At 39.6% G+C, this 23,319-nt stretch overlaps 1 protein-coding gene across 1 annotated transcript in view; it reads left to right on the forward strand.

Moving 5' to 3' along the window:
- FBXO22 (F-box protein 22) overlaps positions 1 to 23,319 on the forward strand; it is a 28,060-nt gene that overhangs the window by 2,688 nt on the left and 2,053 nt on the right. Inside the window, exons 3-6 of the mRNA XM_037502046.1 lie at positions 547 to 634; positions 1,461 to 1,556; positions 14,684 to 14,848; positions 21,543 to 21,708. Of these exons, the coding sequence (XP_037357943.1) occupies positions 547 to 634; positions 1,461 to 1,556; positions 14,684 to 14,848; positions 21,543 to 21,708 (515 nt within the window). The remainder of the gene's footprint in view (positions 1 to 546; positions 635 to 1,460; positions 1,557 to 14,683; positions 14,849 to 21,542; positions 21,709 to 23,319) is intronic.

A 23,319-nucleotide genomic window follows, 5' to 3' on the forward strand; every position in this document is an offset into this window, starting at 1 on the left:
TTCTGGCTTGTACCCCAGCTCTTGTATGCATAAATAAATCAATCTTTAAAAAAGAAAAAAAGCCGAATGACAGGAGAACACATATAAAACTGTGGGAGGCGGAGGACAGGAATAGTAAGCGAAGGGTCCCCATAAGAGACAAGTTGGTAAAGGCCTCAGTATTTAATTGGCTCTCAGTGAAAGAGGAATGTATGTTCCCTCTGCTGATGCAATGTTTTTGTTACTGTGATGCCTGTGCAGATAAAGCCAGTGGCATCCTTTGCTGGTACTTAATGTTTTTGCTTAACAGTTCAAATTTTTACTTTGAAATGAACTTCTTGAGTCAGGATGGAATGAGTTTGACTTGAAAAAATAATAGATGCACAGTAGATAAATGAGCTGAAAATGAAAGAGGATGAGTGAAACAGAAATGGACTCAATGCAAACATTGACCTGAAGCGGGGTGGAGGGACGGGGACGGGGGCGGGGGAGGGACGGGGGAACAACAGCAGTTTGGTACAGAGCACTCAAATTCATGTTAGTCAATTTCAGTTTTTTTCTTTGCAGAATGTTCTCATCTTACCACGGACAGTTCTTTACATGGCTGATTCAGAAACTTTCATTAGTCTGGAAGAGTGTCGTGGCCACAAGAGAGGTGAATATCAAAAGAAATTTGGGGGTTTTGGGGTTGTTTTGTTCTCCTCCTATACCTTCTTGCAAAGTTAAAATATTGATTACTCCTGAAAGCTACTGACCTTCTGAGACACTGGGCCTGCTCTCTGGAGAAATGCTTGAATATGTTGCCTTTCAACCTTGAAGAGCCTTTTTTGCTTCAAAGATTGATTTTTAAACCTAGTACAATCGAAACAAATTGTGTACGAAGGTGTTTTTCTTATTTTGAAATACTTTGAGCTTCTAGACACTTTCTATTATCAAAACAGGATGTATACCTTTGACTGTTAAAGCCTTTCATTGTTTATGTTGGGGCAGGGATCCATTTACCAAAGTTATCTGAAGATACTGTGTATTCTTGACTTGCTAAGAGGAAGCCATGGCACATTGTGACCCAAGTCTAGACTTTGGTATTGGATAACCATGGTCTGATTTGAAGCCAGATGACAATTTATGCAGTGAAAAAGTCATCCTGCTGTGCTGTCAGCTGAGTAGAAAGATACAGTATAGTAAGTCTCAATTTAGATGCTTCTGTTAAATTTGACATCATTGAGGCAAAGACAATGTCTGAACAAAGTGGAAGACTGCTGACACCAAAGTTCAAATTTAAAATATGAAACAGACCAAACTGGAAAAATACTTGTTTTCATCAGTTTTTAGACATTTTTGTAAAGTTTTTTGGCTTAAAAGGACTTAAACATCATTCAGTATTTGCTTTTATTTTCACATCATCAAATTTGAAATGTGGATGATATTTAACAGTAGATAGATGACTGACAGTTAATAATTTTGCTACTGTATTATTACAGCAAGGAAAAGAACTACTATGGAAACAGCATTTGCCCTTGAGAAACTATTCCCAAAACAATGTCAAGTCCTTGGGATTGTGACCCCGGGAATTGTAGGTAAGAGAAAAATACCAATCTGGTGATTTCTTTGCCTTGCATTGGTTGGGGTCCTATAGATGGGTAATTGTTTGTAGCTGAAAGCACATTTATATTTTGGTCATCAAAAATGCAATAAAATGGTATTGTATTATGGTATTATATTTGACTAACATTAATGTCCTTTAGGTTATTGTGCATAATATAGCAAGTCACAGGCCTGTCTGTATAAACCAAATGCAGTGCATTTCTCAGGAGCCATTCACAAGAGGAAAAAGGTCACATTCTGTCCCCAAACTAGAAAGCAGTAATGAGCTCTCTCCCTATTGTAAGTTCAAGTAGTGTGGTTTCTGGTGGGTATGACGGTGCAGGGCTGGGGTGTGGAGCTACAGTATACCGTGCTAGGAGACTTATGTTCTGCTATAAACTTTTGAAGGTCATGGCATGTAATCATATCCTTCTCCAAGTTTGATTGCTGATGGTGAATTTTTGCTGATTTGTATTGTTTTTTATTTTCTGTAGCCAATGGGGGAGAGACTATTGCAGTAGGCATGGTGCTGTGGTTCAGAAACGTGAATTGGGATCCCACCTATACCATTTAGTGTAGTGTCTATACGACTTTGGGCAAGGTACTTAAACCTCATAGTGAAGCAAGACAAACTCCCAGGGACTGGGCGTGTCCTTACGCTCATACTTTCTACTTCAGGAGGACAGGACTCAAAAATGAACACATGGGAGGACCAACAACAGGATTTATTTACATAGAGAATGTGAAAAGGGACGGCTAAGAGAGTGAGTCAGAAAATATTTATAGGGGGGCCTCCCTGGTGGCACAGGGGGGTTAAGTCTCAGCATTATGAAGCTGTCGGCAGCCACTGCACCATGAGTTCAATCCCTGGCCAGGGAGCTAACCCACATGGCACAGCAGACCTCTCCTATCTCACCCACTACTCCCCTCAGCATTGTATTTCAGTCAGTCTGACTGTTCTGCTCCCCACTCTGTCTCTGGTGAATCTTCTCACTCCTACCCCCGCCCCTCTGGCCATGCTTTTGTAGGCATAAATAAAGTAAATCGTTAAAAAAAAAAAAAAAATGTCTGGCACATGGCCAGATGCTCTCTGTCCTATCCCAAGTAGTGCCCACTAAGCAAAGAGCTGGGTCCAAGCTGAAGACCCCTTCCTTACCAACAGTACAACTGCCAAAGTTCCAGGCCCACCCTATCTGTATTTCCCATCTGTAGGAGAAATAGTCAAAAGCCGCCTCAGCCCATCATGGGGTAGAGTTCACAAATTGCCTTCTACCATTGCGTTGGCTATGAGTGCCACTCACTCTCAGATGTTGTTCCTCACGTTCCTCTTACAACTCCTTCAGTTTCCCCATCTAAGGGTGATGAGGGTTAAATGAATTAATACATGTAAAGTTTTAAAATAGGGATATACATAAACAGTCAGTAAATGTTCACTACTATTGTCTTCTTTGTTGCACTCAGTAGTACACTATAATTGGCATTTTTAGTCTTTGCTGAGAGACTTTTGGTCTGAATTTAGGTTTTGTTGTGCAATAAAGCACAAAGGTTGACACTCTTCAACTCTTTGTAGATTTTTGTGATCAGCCTTTTATCATTAGTGTTGTGTGCAAAAATTTTCTCCCAGTCGGTGGGGTGTCTCTTTGTTTTGGTTACTGTCTCTTTTGCTGTATGAAGCTCTGTAATTTGATGTAGTCCCAGCTGTTTATCTTTGCCTTCACTATCACTGAGTTGAGTGATGTGTCTTTAAAGATGTTACTGAGGTGCATGTCGTGTTTCGCCTATATTTCCTTCTATATATTTTATGGTTTCACGTATTATGTCTAATTCTTTAGTCCATTTTGAGCTGGTTTTTGTGCATGGTGTGAGGTCGTAGTCAAACTTCATTCTTTGGCATGTAGCGACCCATTTCTCCCAGCACCATTTAGTGAACAAACTTTCCACTGTGGAAAGCTGTGGAGATTCCTCAACCTGCTAAAGCTGGAGCTTCCATATGATCCAGCAATTCCACTCCTAGGTGTTTACCCAAAGGACACAGAAACATTAATTCAGAAGGGCACCTGCACCCCTATGTTTATAGCAGCACTGTTTACAATAGTTAAACTATAGAAACAACCCAAATGCCCAAAAATAGATGACTGGATCAAGAAGATGTGGTACATGTACACAGTGGCATATTACTCAGCAATCAAAAAAGATAAACTCATGCCATTTGCAGCAACATGGATGGAGCTGGAAGGGATCATGCTCAGCGAAATAAGCCAGAAAAAGAAAAATACTGGATGGTCTCACTCATAGCAGGAATTTAGAAAACCTAAATAAGGGACCAGGAAAAAGAATAATTATAATAAAGTAAAAATCAATGAGCAACTATAAACCAGAGACACAGTATGGGGTGGGGGGGTGGGTAGGAGGGATTACGGTCAAAATAAGGGGGGTGGGCATTGTATGGGGAATGTAACCAAGATGAAAATGCACGCATTATGCAAAAATGAAAAATGTAAAAAATATATAAAATAAAATAAAAATTAAAAAAAAAAGCACAAAGGATTTTAAGTGTTTTAGAAATGAATAGGGATAAATGTTATGTTTCATCTCTTCCTCTATCAACTCCCAACCCCATTAAGTATTCATTTACCTCATCACTGTATATCATTTTTCACTGTATTAAAAAAAAAGATAGTGGCGACCATGGCTGTCTTTTAACTTCTGAGTTTTTCCTTAAATGACTGATCTGTTTTTTACAACTACTGGTTATTAAATGTTTATATAGAATCATAGTTTTCATTTGTTTCTACCCACCCCACCCACTGCAGCTTCTCCACAAGCCTGACAAGTTTCTCCTTTCTGAAATTTCAGTTAGATCTGGGGGCTATAGAGGAAGGGCAGATGGACCTGGGTGGATACCCTTCTGCCTTCCTTGACCCAAGCAGATGTCCCATGGGGAATAAACATCACTGGGCACGGTTAGTCAGGATTGTCCTCCTGTATGTTCATGGACCACTCTTCCCCCACTTACTGATTCTGGTCTCCCTCAAAGCTGGATGCTTTCTATGGGCCAGATCCACTTGTGTCCCAACAAAACTTACAAGACAGCTGATTCCTTTTACTTAGGCCACAGTGTAGGGACATTTCTAAAATAGCTATAGGCTACTGTCATTTTTTCAGGTTGGGATAATACCAGGTTTGAGAAAATTTGTTCATTCTTATATGTGCAGAGCTGATTTTCTTAATTAAAGTGAAAAGCATAATTGTAAATGTACAACTTAGTGAGTTTTGACATTTATACCCATGTGTAACCAACACACAAATCAAGATACAGAATATTTCTGTCACTCCAGAAAGTTTCCTCATGCCCTTTGCCTGTGGATCACTGCCTGTCATGGGAAACCCTGGTTCTGATATCTATTAGAAATGAAATCATTAGTTACATCTTTTTATTTCTTGAGTCTTTTAACATGTTTTTTAACATAGTATTTTTCAGATTCACTTGTGTTACTGTATTAGTATTTTATTTTTTTTAAAAAGTTTCCCCAGTGGTATTGTTGTATGAATAGGCCACAATTTGTTTTTCTGGTCTCTTTTCTGATGGAGATTGGATTGTTTCACATACTTGGCTACTGTGATGGAACAGTCAGAACACTTTGTAAGTCTTTTTGTAGACATAGGTTTGTTCCTCATGAGCACTTACCAAGTCCAGTTGCTATGTCTTAAGGTTGGTGTATATCTAAATTTTTAGAAAGCTGCAAACAGTTTTCCAAAGTTGTGCCTGTGCCATTTTAAACTCCCCAGCAATGAGTGGAGGCTCCTGTTGCTTCATATCCTCACATTTAGCATCACCAGTCTTTCATTTTAGCCATTCTGGGGGGTATAAAGATGCCTCTTATGGTGGTTTTAATTTGAATTACACTGATGTGTAATTATTTTTGCATGTTTTTATTGACTGTATATCTGCTTTTGTGAAGTGTCAAGTGTCACTGATTTTTTTAATTGAATTGTCACTTTATTGTTTACCTGTTAAAGGTGTTGTTCACATATATATTCTGATGTAACACCTTTATCAGGTTTAAGTTTTATAAATATTTTCTCCCAGTCTGTTGCTGTCTTTGCATTTTCATTACAGTATCTCTAGATAAGCAAAACACTTTCATTTTGGTGAAATCCAATTTATTTTTTCCACTTACAATGCTTTCTGTGTTCTCTCCAAGAAATCTTTGCTCACAGAGATACTCTTATGTCTTCTACAACCTGTACAGTTTAACTTACACTTAGTTCTAGGACCTAATGAATTAATTTTCATAAGGGATATAATTTATTTTCATATGTTTATCTTCATCATTGTTGGGTGAAGACTTTCTTTTCCTCATTAAATTTTCTTGGCGTCTTTGTCAAAAACAATTTTGTGGGTATGGCTGTTTCTGGATTTAATTCTGTTCTGTTCAGTTTATTTATGCTTAAAGCAGTGCTATCTTTTAGTAGGTCTTGTTGCTCTTTACAGTTGCTTTGGGATTCTAGGCCCCTTGTGTTTCCACATTTACCTTAGAATCAGTGTCTATTTTTTAAAATCCTGTTGGAATTTTAATCAAAATGTCTTGAGACTTAGTACAGAAATTTCAAAAATTGCTTTTATAGAAGTTTTGATATTTTTTGGGGGGAAGGGGCCTTAAAATAAACTCTTGTTTTATTTTCATGCTTTTAATTCAAAATATGTAGGTTTGACTTGAATCTGAAGTTTTCTTTTTGAATATTTTTTTATTTTGTTGCAGTGTTGATTTCTGAAAGGCTTACCTTATTTTAAAAAAAAAAATGTATTGTGTATACTAGTAATACTTACTGTGTAAAAATAAAAGAAAAATGGAATGATACAGATAAGTAAAAAGGGGAAAAAATATGAGCATCTTTAAGCATCACAAAGTTAACCATTCTGTTAATATTATGGGGCATGACCTTCCAGACTTTGTGTGTGTGTGTTTATGGGGATACACATACACATATTCTATAGTTCTGGAGACTGAAGTTTAAGATCAAGATGTTGGCAAGTTTGCTTTCTCTTAAGGCGTTTTTGGCTTGGATACAACCACCTACTCTGTGTCCTCACCTGGCCTTCTTTTCCTGTGTGCATATCCCTAATGTTTCTTCCTCTTCTTGTACGGACACCAGTTCTCTTGCTTAGGGCCCCACTCTTAAGACCTCTTTTAACCATTATTAATGACCTTTAATGACCTTATTTGCAAGTAACAGTCACATTGGGGGTTTAGGGTTCAACATAAAATTTGGGGGGTGGGGGGTGGAGGAGACACGGTTCTGTCCCTAACACCTACCTTTGAAATTTATGACATAAAACAGACATAGTTTCAGGTCTGTAAAAACATGTTTGTCTTTTTTTTTTTTTTTTTTTTTTTTTGGCCAGGTTAATTTTTTTTTAATTATTTTTTATAATATTGTTCATTTTTAAACAATATTTGTTTGCCCCCTTCCCCCGGTGTAGTCCCCATAGAATTTCCTTCAACAAAATGCACCTGCGCACCATCACCTCAGTCCCCTGTGCTCCTCCGTCCCTCCCAATGATCCTTCTCCATCCTCCTCCCCTCCCCTGCAGGATGTCACTAGTTTATAATTGTCTTGTCTTTGTTTTATTGTGTTTTGTATTACTGTTTTCTGTGTTTTTTTAAACACTGATGTCTTATTTGGTTCCCATATATTCCTGCTATAAGTGAAACCATCCGATATTTTTCTTTTCCCTTCTGGCTTATTTCACTGAGGATAATTCCTTCTAGTTCCATCCATGTTGCTTCAAATGGCATGAGTTTTATGTTTTTTTGATTGCTGAGTAATATTCCATTGTGTCTACATACCACATCTTGATCCAGTCATCTATTTTTGGGCATTTGGGTTGTTTCAGGTTTTGCCTATTGTAAATAGTGTTGCAGTAAACAGGGGTACAGGTCTTCTTTTGAATCAATGTTTCTGTGTCCTTTGGGTAAATACCTAGGAGTGGAATTGCTGGGTCAAAGGGTAGCTCCATTTTTAGTAGACTGAGGAACCTCTAGACAGCTTTCCATAGTGGTTGGACCAGAATGCACTCCCACCAGCAATGTAGGAGAGTTCCTTTTTCACCACATCCTAGCCAGTATTTATTGTTGCTAATTTTTTTGATATGTGCCATTCTCACTGGTGTAAGGTGGTATATCTCAATGTGGTTTTGATTTGCGTTTCCCTAATTTTAAGGGATGTTGAACATTTTTTTCTTATGCCTGTTGGCCATTTGCATTTCCTCTTTGGACAAATGTCTTTTAAGTTTTTCTGTCCATTTCTTGACTGGATTGTTTACTTTGTTTTTGTTGAGTCATGTGAGTTCTTTGTATATTTTTGTGATCAGTCCCTTATCAGTTGGATGGAGTGCAAAAATTTTTTTCTCAATCAGTGTGGTGTCTCTTTTTTTTTTCTGTTAAAGAATTATTCATGCATACAAGAAGTGGGGTACAGGCCCAGTGCAGGAGGGTGAGAGGATTCACCAGAGACAGCGGGAAACAGAACAGGCAGGCAGACTGAAATACACTGCGAAGGGGAGCAGCGGGCAAGACAGGAGAGATCTGCTGCACAATGTGGGTATCTCGCTGGCTGGCTGGGATTGAATCTGTGCTGCAGAGGCCAGGAACAGCTTCACTGTGCTGTACTCAACCACCTGTGCCACCAGGGGAGGCCCCTGGTTAATGTCTCTCTTGCTGTACAGAAGCTTTTCAGTTTGATGTAATCCCAGGTGTTTATCTTTGCCTTCACCGTCACTGCTTTGGGTGATGAGTCTTTAAAGATGTTACTGAGATGTATGTCTTGTAGTGTTTTACCTATATTTATTTCTGTATATTTTATGGTTTCAGGTCTTATGTCCAGTTCTTTTATCCATTTTGAGTTGATTTTTGTGCACGGTGAGAGGTACTGGTCTAGTTTCATTCCTTTGCATGTGGAGGTCCAGTTTTCCCAACACCATTTATTGAACAAACTGTGTTCCATTGCATATTCTTTACTCCTTTGTCAAAGATTAGTTGTTCATGTAAGTGTGGTTTTATTTCTGGGCTCTCTAGTCATTTCCATTGGTCTGTGTGTCTATTTTTGTTCCAATACCGACCATTTTAGTTATTATGGCTTTGTAGTATAGCTTGAAGTTTGGAAATGTGATACCTCCATTATCCTTTGTTTTCGTCAGTAGGACTTTGGTTGTTCACGGTTTTTTGTAGTTCCATATGAATTTCATCAGTATGGTATTTCTGTGAAGAATGTCATTGAGATTTTTATTGGACTAGCATTGAATCTGTGTATTGCTTTTGGGAGGATGGCCATTTTAATAATGTTAATTCTTCCAATCCATGAGCAGGAGATGTCTTTCCATTTCTTTGTGTCTTCTGTTTCATTTAGCAGTGTTTTATAATTTTCTTTGTATAGGTCTTTCACCTCTTTTGTTAGGTTTATTACCAAGTATTTGATTTTTTGTTTCAGTTATAAAAGGGATGGTTTTCTTGATTTCTTCTTCAGATTGATGGTTTGTGTGTGGGAAGGCTACTGATTTTTGTGTGTTGATTTTGTATCCTGCTACTTTACTTTACTGAACTGGTTGATTATTTCAAGTAGTTGTTCTGTGGCATTTCTAGGGTTCTCTATGTATGTTATCATATTGTCTGCAAATAGTGATGGTTTTACTTCTTTCACTATTTGGAATCCTTGTATGTCTTCCTCTTGTCTTACTGACCTGGCTAGGACCTCCACTATTACATGGAAGAGCAATGGTGGGAGAGGTCATCCTTGTCTTGTTCCTGATCTTAAAGGAAAGGCTGTCAGCTTTTTGCCATTGAGAATAATACTGGCAGGGGGTTTGTCATATATGGCTTTTATCATGTTAAGGTATATTCCTTCTATCCTGAGAATTTCAAGGGCCTTCATCATAAATGGATGTCGGACTTTGTTGAATGCTTTCTCAGCATCTATTGATATGCTCATATGGTTTTTATTTTTCTTTTTGTTGATGTGTTGGATTACATTGATCAATTTTCATATGTTGAACCATCCTGGTGCCCCAGGGATGAATCCCACTTGATTGTGATGTATTATCCCTTTGATGCGTTGTTGGATTCCTTTGGCAAGGATTTAGTTGAGGATTTTTGCATCAGTGTTAGGGAAATTGGCCTGTAATTTTCTTTTTTGTGTTGTCTTTGTTTGGTTTTGGGATAAGTGTAATGCTGGCTTTGTAGAATGTATACGGTAGTATTCCTCCTTTTTCAATTTTTTGAAAGAGTTTGTGTAGGATGGGCACTAATTCACTGCTGAACATTTGGTGAAATACATTTGTGAGAAGCTGTCTGGGCCTGGGTTTTTGTTTTTGGGGAGTGTTTTGATTACTGCTTCAATTTCACTGCTTGTAATTGATCTGTTTAGGCGTTGTATTTCTTCTTTGTCAAGCTTTGGATGATTGTATCATTATAGGAAATTGTCCATCTCCCTAGATTGTTGAATTTGTTTGCATATAAGTGTGCATAGTAATCTCTGATTATTCTTTTGATTTATACTGAGTCTGTTGTGATTTCTCTTTCATTTATAATCCTATTTATGTGTGTTTTCTTTGTGAGCACAGCTAGAGTTCTGTTTGTTTTATTTTTTCAAAAAACCAACTTTTGGTTTCATTGATCTTTTGGATTGATTTTTTAATTTCATTTATTTCTGCTTTGATTTTTATTTTTTCCTTCTACTGGTTTTAGGGGGTTTTTGTTGTTATTTTTCTAGCTCTTTGAGATGTGAGATTAGGTTGTTTGAGTTCTTTCTTGTTTCTTGATATGAGCCTGTATTGATATATATTTTTTTCTTATTACTCTTTTGCTGCATCCCATGCATTCTGGGAATTGGTGTCCTTGTCATTCAACTCAGTATTTTTTAATTTCTTCTTTGATTTCCTCATTAGTCCAATGGTCTTTCCGTAGTGTGGATTTTAATCTCCATGAAGTAGGAGGGTTCCTTGTTGTCTTTTCATGATTTATTTCTAATTTAATGCCTTTATGATCAGAGAAGATAGTTGGAATGATTTTGATCTTAATGTATCTGTTGTTTGTCTTGTGGCCCAGTGATCGATTCTGGAGAATGATCGATAAGCACTTGAGAAAAATGTGTACTTGGATTTTTTTTTGGGGGGTGCAGTGTCCTAGAGATGTCTGTTAAGTCCATGAGTTCTATGTCTTTATTTAGGGCTCTAGTGTCTTTGTTTATTGTCTTGTTGATCTGTCCATTGGTGAGAGTAGGGTGTTGAAGTCTCCCACTATATATGTATTTTCTTTAATGTCTGTTTTCAGAGCTGATAATAATTGTCTGATATATTTTGGTGCCCCTTCATTTGGTGAGTATATGTTGATGAGTATTATATCTTCCTGATATATTGTCCCTTTGATCATAATGTAGTGTCCGTCTATGTCTCTTTTTACCTTTTTTAATTTCAAGTCTTTTTCATCTGATATAAGTATAGCTGTTCCTGCCTTTTTTTTTTTTTTTTTTTTTTTGGTCCATTTGCTTGTAGGATTGTTTTCCAACCTTTTACTTTCAGTCTTTGTTTATCTTTTGCAGTTAAATGTGTTTCCTGGAGACAGCAGAAGGTTGGATTTTGTTTTTTAATCCAGCCTGCTACTCTGTGTCTTTTTTTTTTTTTGAGAAGATGAATCCATTTGCGTTTAGAGTTAATATTGATATGCTGACATCTGTATTTGCCATTTTCTTTGTCTTCTTTGTGATTTTATTCCTCACTTTATTCTGTTTTTTTTTTTTCATTTCTCTATTGGTTTTGGCTTTAGGACTTGTAGAATTTTTTGGAGTGGGGGTTTAGTTGTATTGAATTTCTGGAGTTTCTGTCTGAAGGTTTGTATTTTTTCTTCAAAGAGGAAGGAGAACTTTGCAGGGTAAAGTATTCTTGGTTGGCATTTGCTGTCTTGAAGTTCCTTGAATATGTTACTCCATTCTCTTCTTGCCCATAGTGTTTCTTCAGAGAAGTCTGAAGCTAACTTAATTGATTTTTCCTTATAAGTTATCTGTTTCTTCCCCCTTGCCAGTTTTATTATGTTTTCCTTGTTTTGGAGTCTTACAAGCTTTACTATTATGTTTTGCTGTAGTTTTGTTTTCATTGTGGTAATTGGGTGTTGTTCTTGCTCCTTGTTTGTCTATATTTGTCTTCTTTTTCATGTTTGGGAAGTTTTTTTCAATTACTTCCTTGAATAATTTCTCAGTTCCTTTGTCTCCTCACCTTCTGGATGCCTGTTACGCTTACATTTCCTGTCTTCTGGGAGTCTGATAATTGTCAAAGAGTGTCCTCATTCTTATTCCTTTGTACTTCTCTCGCCTTTTCTCTTTCGGTTCTTTTTACTTCTGTATCTGAGAATACTGATCTGTTCTTCCATTTTTTTCAATTCTGTTTTCAGTGCTGTTCCCAGAGCTCTTTGTCTCTCCAGTAATCTTTTAGTCTCCTCCTTTTCTTTTACTTCCTTTCTTAAGGTCTCATTTTTGTTCTTCAGTTCATTGATTATTTTTTTCATATCATCTTTTCCTTTTCTTTATTCCTTTTTTTTCCCTGTAATGAGCATTTTGATCATTGACTTCTCAGGTAAAACTTCCTACAGTAGCAAGTCCATATATATATATTTTTTAACTTTTATTTATTTGTTTTTTAAAGGATAGCAAAAGATTTATTTACAAGGGAAAGGCAATGAAGAAATGTACCACTCAAGGAGAAAAGAGGGATAAATGTGTTCTACCCATTCCGCCGACCTGGAATCCCAAATGACCCACCAAGACCAAACCTGCCTGGCCAAGAGCATGACCCAAGCATGCCCGACCCCACTAACATGGCTGGTTTTTATTTACAAACAAATGGCTGCTTAACTCCGACCTTAGGTCCTTGCAACTTCCCTTTGGGGATCCTGGGATTTGTAGTTCCTGGTGTCTTGATGGAGTGGGGGTGGCATCCACAAAGCCTGTATGGAATTAGCTTCACTTTTTGCCATCATTAACCAAAACAAACACCCCACTGATTGGGAAGATAAATTCTTTATTCTTTTTAATCATGATGATTCTAAATTCTCTGACATTCAGAGATGTTCATCCATGTCATTGTTGAATTCTGGTGACTGATTTACTTTTTGTAGTATGTTCTCCCTTGCGGGCTTGCTTGGTTATTTATATTTTTCCTTCTCCCTGCTGTTTGCTTTCTAAGTAGTTCTATGTGTTGGGACATTGTGCCCTTGGTGTTAGCAGGCATCTCTTTGGAGTGCTCCTTCACTGGTGTTGGAAACTGTTTACCAGACTGAGACAAGCACTGGTAGGCCAAAACTCCACCAGGGTGTTGATGCTGTGGCTGTGTTGCTGGGTACTCTCTCTTACAGTTCTTTTCCTCTGTATTTACTCAGTTCCAGCAGGGAATCAGCTAGTTGGTGATCTTGCTGTGGTGACTAGGTGGCGCCAGAGACCTGTACTTGCTGACCTGTGCTTTTTCCTGTAGTTCTCTGAGAAATGGAGGAGGGTAGGGGAGCACCTCAACACAGGGGCTATTGCTCATGCTGGGTGCAATGTCTGCCCCGTATTCACCCAGTGCTGTGCCCATAGCTGTGTGGATCCCACACCTTGAATTCTGGACTCTAGTTCTCAATTCCAGGGGTCTCAGATCCCAAATGCTGGCTGTCACCCCGTGCAGTGCCCACTATTCTGGCATGTCCCATGCTCCGGATCCAGTGCCCAGTTCTCAGTTCCAGAATGGGGTCTTGCTCCATGCCTCATTTCCCTTCTTGCCCCCTTTTGCGTGGCCCACCCTCTCAGGGCCTGAGGGTAGTTTTGGAATCCCTGTCTTCCAACTATCAGGAAGTTGGTGATTTTTTTCTGATCACTAAGTGGCACCAGAGATCGTTCCTAGTATCCTTCCAGAACTGTGCTTTTTCCCCTGTGGGTCTCTGGAGAACAGAGTGGGGGGTGGCATGAAGTGCCTCAGTGGCATGGGGGTGCTGTGTCTGCCCTCTACCCTGCTGTCATGGGGATCCCACGCCCCAAATTTTGTGCCCCGGTTCTCAGTTCAGTGTCTGCAGAAATGGCGCCTTTCCACCCTGCTCCCATACCTGGATGCCTGGTTTTGATTACCCGGTGATGGTCATTCACCTCAGTGAAGGCTCCCACACATCTCCCCTTAATCCTAGGTTGCAGCCACAGGGACCTGGGCGGCCGCAATCTGCGTATGCTTTTCGAGCACATGCACTTTTCTGAACAAGCTTATCGGTTGGCCTTTGGCTATTTGCAGGTCTCTCCAAGGAATCTTTATCTTCCTCTAATGGCACCCAGAGCCATTTGCTCACCTCCATGGCGATTCCGGCATGGTTCTTCACGGTTCCCGGTCACAGGGTGCAGTGCCTGCGGTAGTTCCTTTCTACTCATTGTTGCGCTTGATCTCTATTTTGTTGTTTTTGTTTGTTGTTGTTTTTTCCTCCTTTCTGTTGGTTGAAGTGTGTTGGCTTTGTGAATGGGGTAGGGTAGCAGGGTTCTGATGTTTTCTTCTTGTCTGTCAGTTATTCTTAATAGCTACGTTTGACTTCTAATTGTAATTTTTAATATAAATAACAAGTGTAGGTCATTTTTTACTTCCTATTAAAAATTATCTGATAAAAGCATGTGTGGTTATTTGTTGGGATAACTCTGTTACAAAGTGAAGTTGCTGTGAAGATGTATTTGCTACCACTTAATTTTTTATTTAGAAAAACTTCAAACTTACAGAAAAGTTGAGAGTATAATGGACTGATACAAGAAACAACCATATACCCTTCATCTAGTTTTGCCAGTTTAAAACATTTTGTAACATTTGCTTTTTCTGTCTTTGTTTATATGAAAACATTTCCTTCTGGACCATTTGAAAGTAAATTGCAGATACATGACAATATACTCTTTAAAATGTCAAAGCTGAAATACCTTTTTTTTTAAAGAGTGCCTTATAGTTTGTTGGTTGATCTTAGTCACCTATATAGTAGTTATCTAGGTGGGGCTGGTTAATTTACACTGTTACCAAATGAAATTTAAGTTTTTATTGTATCTGTTCATGAAACCGTTTCAACTTTTTTCCTAGTGACTCCAATGGGATCAGGTAGCAATCGACCTCAGGAAATAGAAATTGGAGAATCCGGCTTTGCTCTGTTATTCCCTCAAATCGAAGGAATAAAAATACAGCCCTTTCATTTTATTAAGGATCCAAAGAACTTAACATTAGAAAGGCATCGACTTACTGAAGTAGGTAAGTTATTACTATTTACCATTAGTAGCCCACGTTTGTTAACTGATTTTGTTTGTGCCTTTGAGAGAGTCTGAATTAAATATAGATGTTGCTGAAGATGTGTGTAATTCAGGCTAGTAATTAACAGAGAGGAGAGCTTTTTTAAGTGAAACCATCTGATATTTATCTTTTTCCTTTTGACTCACTTCCGCTTAGAATAATCCCTTCTAGCTCCATCCTTGTTACTGTAAATAGCATTAGTTTGTCTTTTTTGATCATTGAGTAGTATTCCATTATGTGTATATGCCACATTTTCTTGATTTACTTTTCTGTTCTGGGGCATTTAGGTTGTTTCCATATCTTGGCTATTGTAAATAGTGCTACAGTAAACATAGGCGTAAACACAGGTGTGCAGGTTTCCTTTCAAATTAGTATTTTTGTGTTCTTTGAGTAGATATGTAGGAGTGGAAATGCTGAGTCTAGTAAATCCATTTTCAGATTTTTGAGAAGTCTCTGCACTTCTTTCCGTAGGGGCTGGACCACGCTCACCAACATTGTACTAGGGTTCCTTTTTCTCCACTTGTTGTAATATTGAATTTTGAAAGACTTATTTCTCTTTAAATATTTTCTTATTATTTTGTCATATTTTTGCTTTTGAAGCTAAATGGTTTTTTTGAACTTTTTTATATCAGTAATAAACACTTAGTGGTAATAAGCCTTTTAAAAATATATTAGAAGGTATGAATTACCTTTTATGTCAGCTAAGTAGAAAGATGGGAATAAATCCATCATAAGTTGAAAATGCTTGAACTTACCAGGTGCCATAGCTTAGCCTCACCTACCTCATATATGCTCAGAACACTGCCATTAGCCTGTTGTTGGCAAAATCGTCTAACACAAAGCTTATTTTATAAAGTCTTAACTGTCTCATAATTTATTGAAAGTGAAAAACAAAATGCCCTAATTTGCAATTTAAAGTACAATTTCTACTGAATGCATATGGCTCTCATGTCATTTCAAAGCTAAGCAATCCTGAGTTGAACCACTGTCAGTTGGAATTGTCTTTAATTATAACCAAGTGAAAAGGTGGGTTGTACCAACAGAGAGGTGTGGAAAGACTGCTGTGTGGGGCTCGCCAGTGGGAGGAGAGCAGACAGGCCTCCTGGAGTAAGCAGTGTTTAAGCCTTTGAAGGATGGGAGTATCTAAGTGACAAGGGTGAGTCAAGGATCAGGCTAAGGCTTGCCAGAAAGAGTGGAATAGCCAGATAATCAATGCATACAGAGACACAGTAAGCTGTTTCATTTTGCAAACACAAAGTATATGAAGGGGATTGTGGGAATGAGACTATAGAGTGTAGGTACTACTGACAGCTGCTGTTTAGCTGATAGTGAATACACACACACACACACACACACAGTGAGGAGATATTGAAAGTGGGAAACCAGTTAGGAGCCACAGCCACCTAGGCAAGAAATAATATGGGGCCATGAGGAGTAAGGAATTGATTGAAGAAAATTAATAAATAATTAGCTGTGCACAAGAAGGAAGACTGGGGCCTCTGTGAGAACTAAGTTTTGAGCCTAGGAGAGTGGGACTATGGGGGTATGAAATGCAAAAATACGGGGCACACTGGGAAGGAGGAGCAGGTTGGGAAAAAGCAAACCTCATTAGAGAAACCTTTTTTTTTTTGGTTGGCTTTTGAGTCAGTGTTTCGCTGAAGGTCACAGAGCCACTCCTCCCCCCCTCCTGTGTGCTGTCTCTTATCCCAAGGAGAGGATGGTGCCAATGGCGGGCTCTCTCCTCTGCTCCACAGCACCTTGGCAATCGCATTGAGTGTCCTGCTGGAAGCTAGCATCTAGTTACTGGATTTGTTATCCCTTATTTGCATTATAGCACCAAGTTCAAGGAATCAGAAAATGAAGAGTAAAGCGCCCCTGTTTATTGTGCTCTATGAAGTGTTCTTACTCGATCCTTTCCTGCACTGTTTGCCATCTACAGTTTTGGTTTATTTTCATCCTGTTTATGGCCTTTAGGAAATTGATGCTTTGCCCAGATTGAGATGATAATCTCTATTCTTTAACATGCTGTTTTGTTTCCCTGTTTCCCATATTTCTAAGTTTGGATCATTATCTTCTCTGTACTCAAATACGTGGAGGGATCTGAAGTGGGCCAGAAGGAATAGTTGGAGGCTATTTTACCTCACCTGCATTCCCAAGCAGAGGTCTGCAGCAGCTCCTTTCTATGTCAGTGACACTGGGTAGTCCTGTTCATGTCTGTGTCCCTTAGGGGCCATGCACATTTGCTGTACAGGGTCAGCAAGTAAGTGGTTTAGTGTTTGCCAGCCATACTTCCTAACTCCATCTGTTGAACTCTGCTGCTAGAGCAGAAGCAGCCGTAGTCACTATGAGAACAAATGGTGGGTTCCAATAAAACTATCTATAAAAACAGTTGGCCCATGGACTGTCGTGTTTTCCCCTTCCTGTGAGCTTATCACAGTGACTAGAAGCCATGTAGGGAAGCCCACGGCAGCCCTGGAATGGCACGCTTCTCTGAAATGCACCTTGCATTTGGCTGTTGTAGCAGTGCTGATGCCAGGCGTGTAAGCTATAGAAATGTTAGAGACTCACTGTGCCTGCCTCCTAGAGGAGCCAGTCTAATGGGACAGGCTCACGTGAGATGAGTGTTACCAAGAGAAACACAAATGTGCTAGAAAACATAGAACCATGGACTTAATCTGGTCCAGAGTGTGCAGAAGGTACGCAGGTGAACAGAGCCTGAGAAGAGGTGAACTGGGATAGGGAGACCCTGAGGTGTGGGCTGGGGAGGAATACTGCAGTCTTCCCCCTTTGTCCAGTTAACTGACACAAGACAGAGGGAGGTAGCAGAAAGCAGGATCTGACAAAGGATAGGCCTTTTAGAACTACCCTTCTGACCGTGGTGTGGTGATCAGTTTCCAGGAAGGCAAGACTGGACACAGGAAAACTGGGAGGCTGCAACATGACTAAGGCGTGAATGGGGTGGGTCCAGTGGAGCTGAGAGACAGGTGAACGTGAAGCTTCAAGGTCGAATTAACAGGATGTGGCAGCTGGTTAAAATACAGGATGTTTAGAGTGAGGGAGGTGGTTACCACATTAATCAGGCTCTGGCAGCCACCCGGTCCTTTCTCCTGGGGTGAGGACAGTTGAGGGCACAGTTTAGAGGAATCAGTCAGTTCTAGTGTGGACACATGGAGTATGAAATGGGGACATTGACCAGACACTTGAATATATGGATCTGGAGCTAAAGAGGATAGGCTGCACCAGAGATGTTTGGGGATCATCAAGGAATTAATAGTAATTGATGACAATGTTGTTATCTTGCTGTTCTTTGTGGCAGGTGTCACGGAGCTACTGAACAGTTCTTAAACCTCAAACCATGACTGTTCTGGGTCTGTTCCCAGCTCATGTGGGCTTCCCTTTGTACATCAGGGAGAGTTTGGATAAGGTGCCTGTCAAAAGATGTAACAACTAGATAAAAACCAGAGTAGCACAGGTGACCCCGGATTTGATCTCTTTTCTCTAAACTTGGTGGTGTTTGAATCAAAGGAAAATGTTGTCTTAAGCTTCCTCATTTCATTAGTAGGTTAAACAGATGTAAATTTTGGTTGGGCCTGCAACTTGGCCAAAATGTGTTCTGTTAACTCTCCTCCACCGTGCCGTTGCTGAGTGCCGGCACCGAAATGAGATGCTTTATAATACTGTCATTTATTCATCACCACCACCTGCTCTTCCGGGCTTTCAAAGGCAGCCTGAACTTGGAGAATTTAAGTGACAGCTGTACAACAGCAGGTGGATGAACCCAAGTTTCAACCTAGGTCTGACTCCAACACCATGTCCTACTTGTGCTGACTTAGCACTGGTAGGTTAAGAGAGCTGGGGGTAAAGACAGGAAGAGGGAAGCGGTGGTTAGCCTGAGGTTGTGGGACAGAACTTGGCTTTGTGGGACAGATACATGATTTGTGCATGTATCAGCCTCTCGTGTTAGACGCTTCCTTTTCTCTCCATTTGGATTATATAACTTTCAAGTAGGTTGTGAAACGATTGTCTTCATAGTGGCTTCTCTAAAAAGATAGAAGCCTGAACCGGTAGACCTAAAGTCTTCTCATGCCATGCTGCCCTGTCCTCAGAGTTCGCTTTTCTAACTCTTGACACTGGTCTTGGTGTCTAAGTTTTATTTTTATTTTTTTCTTTTATCACTCAGCTTGATCAGTGCTGTAGTGAATTTTCATTTACTTGAAAATGAGTTTAAGGCAGCTTACAAAGATGAGAGAGTATCAGTGGAAGAACTTTGAATTGAGAGATACATAGATGGGATGCAGGCGGCTGGGGTCTGAGGGTACTAAACGAAAAGCATCCCATTGACATTCGCTAGAGGTGATCCACAGGTTTGGCTAAGTTGGAACCGAAGCAGCACACTCTTCCCAGTTTTCTGAGAGCTGAGATAAATTCTGTTGGAACCCCAATGCCTTTACAGTTAATAGAGTAATTTTTTCAGGCTATTTGGTGTTATTGCAGTCTATGAAGTGCCAGTGCCATCATCCCAAATGAGTCTCAAGAAAAGCAGTTGTTGGGATCCAAGTCAGGGAGAACTGGTTACTAACCTCTCTGCTTAATCTGAGAATATGCGGTCACCAAAGAAGTGGGTGCTTGAGGCACATGGCTGAACCTTGGATCTGTCAGCAGGGTTTGAAATAACGGCAAAGTAGATCACAGCTTCTCATGGTTGTCATCTGCCGGCGCACTGCTGGGATGTGACTAGTGTGCTCTCTTGAAGTTGAAAGACCCGAATACTTGTCCACAACGATAGATTGAGGAGAGCCTGAATGCAGTGCCTAGACTCCCCTCAGAAAGAGCAGGGGTGTTCTTAATACCCTGTGGGAAGGAGTTTGACTCGTTCTTTCCTTCAGTGACCTTTTTCGGACTCCAGAGAGGCTGTTGGCTAAATGCAGATCCATCTGCTCTATCAGGCAGCAGCTTGGGCTCGGATAGCGTTATTCTCTAAGTTGGAATGGGGAAAATTATTGTAGATTCTAGGTGTGTGTGTGATTCCCAGTAGGTGTGCGTGTGATTCCTCCCACTGGAGGAACATGTTGAAAGCACTGGATGTGCTTTGGTATATGAACGGGGTGGAGCCTTTAAAATTATTCAGATGAATTACAAATTCATTATAAGGGCTGATCTAGAGCTTAGAAAATAGAAAAGGTGGAGATTTAGAAGTCTTTAGGTTTCTAAAACCTGAGAGTCAGGAGATAAGGGTTTTTAATCTAGAGTTTTGACATGGTACTCGCCTGGACTAGTCACTTTTCTGGGATTAGCAGTCCTTATTTGTAAAGTAAGGCTAGACTGTTGAGCCCAAACTCAGAAAATTAATTCTAACAAAGAAAACCATGTCTTAAAATTCGCTGAACTGATCTTTTTTTGGGGGGAGGAAAGAAAACAACACTTTTAATAATGGTTTAGAGTATGATATGAAAGTACGGGATTTGTATACTCATGGCCTTTTAAAACTTCCCAAATCAGTGATTCACTTTGTAGAGAATACAAAATAGAGTATTCTCTCAGGATGTCACTATCTGGTGTTAGCCACTGATCACTCATTCCCATCCCTGTCCCAAGGTGAGCCTTATTTCTGTTAACCTTCACTTCAGGTTTATCAGTGTGGGAGTCGTGTGGCCCAATCAGTTGTAATGCTGGCAAAAATCTCAAATTGATAGTCTGCCAATAGGGTGCCGGAAGCACAGGTGACGGGGGCATTGCTGGGGCCACTGTCTCCTGTTAAACTCTGCCAACTCCTATTGCTGTGCTTTCTGTCCACATGCCTAGAGTTGCTCGTGCTTTGAAATGAATTTCCGTATAGTAAATTCACCTTCACCCTCTACATGGAAAAGGTGGATGAGGCCTATAGTGGCTCATTAGTTTCCTGAGAGTGCCATCATCACAGACTTGGTGGCTGAAACATTTGACATTTATTCTGCCACAGGTCAGACAGGACAGCACTCCTTGAGACTCCAGTGGTGAATCTATTCTTTGTCTTCTCAGCTTCTGGTTGTTGTCAACATCGCATTTGGTTGCATTATGTCTCTGTGCCACACGTGTTATGTGGAGATTTTTCATGGTATTTAGGACCAACCTAGACATTCCAGGTGATCTCATCTCAAGAGCCTCAACTTTTACATCTACAAAGACCCTTTTTCCAGATTAGGTCACCTTATTGGTTCTGGTGTAGATAGAGTTTAGGGGGGTTATCATTCAACGCACTATGATGGCTTAGTCCCTTTTCTGTTTTCTCTGGCTCTTTAAATTTCCACTGCTGTAAACCAGTGCTCCCTTTTGTTCCAGTTGGTGGCCTGTGTGGACATGGCTGGCACCAAGGTCCACCAATGGTGCTACTCACTTACATAGCTGCCTCTTTATTTGTGTTATATTGTCTTATTAATTTCTAAACAACCATTTGATTTTTTTTTTTTATGAGGAAAAATTGTTGTAAAGATTTTGAATGGTATTAAAGATTTAAAGGGAAAACTTATAGCTTAAGCACTAAATTGTATTTAATTAGGATTGCAAGTGATTAGCAATAAAATTTTCATTTTGCAGGCTGTATAAAAACACTTTTTAATTAGATTTTAAAAATCTGTTTTACGACTAACTTTAATTCTTGCTATTCATTTCTTTGCAGGTCTTTTAGATAACCCTGAGCTTCGTGTGGTCCTTGTTTTTGGCTATAATTGCTGTAGGGTAGGAGCCAGCAATTACCTGCAGCGCGTAGTCAGCACATTCAGTGATATGAATGTCATCTTGGCTGGAGGCCAGGTGGACAACTTGGCATCGCTGACCTCTGAAAAGTATGTCTAATGTACTTCAGACTTCTGTGCATGATGGGAAATGTTCTCAAGTTTTAGTTACTCTGGGTCTTTATTAAAGAATTGCTAAGCTGACAGTTCATTTAATTTTTCAATAGACACAGGCTGAGAGGCTTACTCAATGTAATTCTACTTGAAGTTGAGTAGTGAAATTCATATAAGAACTTATTCTTAGTTGGACCCAACACTCTTAAAACTTCAACATTGTCTCCTCTTATCTACAGTAACTACAGAGCTCCCTTGACAGCTCTGGGCTCTTTGTAACCATAATGTCTCTAATTCTCTCTCCTCCTCTAAAGGAAATGTATGGTTAAACAGTGAATCTTTGCGGTAAAATGTCTCAGAACCTCTAATTTACTAAGTGAGATGGAAATCGAGAGAGGAAATACTGTTATTATCTGTGGTAGTTCAAAGTCCAATTATCCACAAAACCTTTTCTCTTTGGAGTATCTTGCAGGCCTATTGGAATTACTTGACAAACATTTTGGGCTTTTTCAAGCTTAGAAATTGCAAGTTTTTGATTTTTGCTACTGAGGCTTATGCTTTCATGGATAAAAATATTGTCTTCTACTCCCTTTCCATTTTGTTTTAAAGATTTATTTATTTATGCACACAAGATCTGGGGTATAGGCCAGAGGTGTGGGGCGGTGAGAGGATTCACCAGAGACAGAGTAGGGAGCAGAACAGGCAGACTGACCGAAGTATACTGCTGAGGGGAGCAGCGGGTGAGTCAGGAGAGGTCTGCTGCGCCATGTAAGTTGCTCCCAGCTGGGGATCAAACTCATGCTGCAGATGCTGCAGATAGCTTCATAGGTTGTGTCTTTTTTTTTTTTTGTTAAGCCATTTAATTCGATAACAACAAGGCATGTTCTCTAAACTCTCAAGAGGTTTTTTTTTTTTTTAAATAATAAATTTTATTTTTATATTCCCCATACATTTGCAACCCCCCCCATTCTGATCCCAATCCCTCCCCTCCCACCCCCCACCCCCCCAAAGGTGTCTCTGTTTCATAGTTTTTTGTTGATTCTGATTTTCACTTTCTTATAGTTATTCATTTTCCTGGTCCCTTATTTAAGTTTTCTAGATTCCTGCTATGAGTGAAACCATCCGGTATTTTTCTTTTTCTTTTTGGCTTATTTCGCTGAGCATGATCCCTTCCAGCTCCATCCATGTTGCTGCAAATTGCATGTGTTTATCTTTTTTGAATGCTGAGTAATATTCCATGGTGTATATGGACCACATCTTCTTGATCCAGTCATCTATTTTTGGGCATTTGGGTTGTTTCCAAAGCTTAGCTATTGTAAACAGTGCTGCTATAAACATAGGGGTGCAGGTGTTCTTTGGGATTGATGTTTCTGTGTCCTTTGGGTAAGGAGTGGAATTGCTGGATCATATGGAAGCTCTATGTTTAGTAGGTCCAGAAATCTCCACACAGCTCTCCATAGTGGTTGGACCAGTTTGCACTCCCACCACATAGGTTGTGTCTTAACCTCTTGCGCCACCAGAGAGGCCCATCCCTTTACATTTTGATTGAAAATAACAGTATTTTGAGCTTAAGCTAATTAAGTAGTATAAATATCATTTGGTATAAAG

This window comes from Talpa occidentalis, unplaced genomic scaffold (genome assembly GCF_014898055.3).
Source record: "Talpa occidentalis isolate TD23 unplaced genomic scaffold, MPIMG_talOcc4v2.1 talOcc4.11, whole genome shotgun sequence".
Classification (NCBI taxonomy): domain Eukaryota; kingdom Metazoa; phylum Chordata; class Mammalia; order Eulipotyphla; family Talpidae; genus Talpa; species Talpa occidentalis.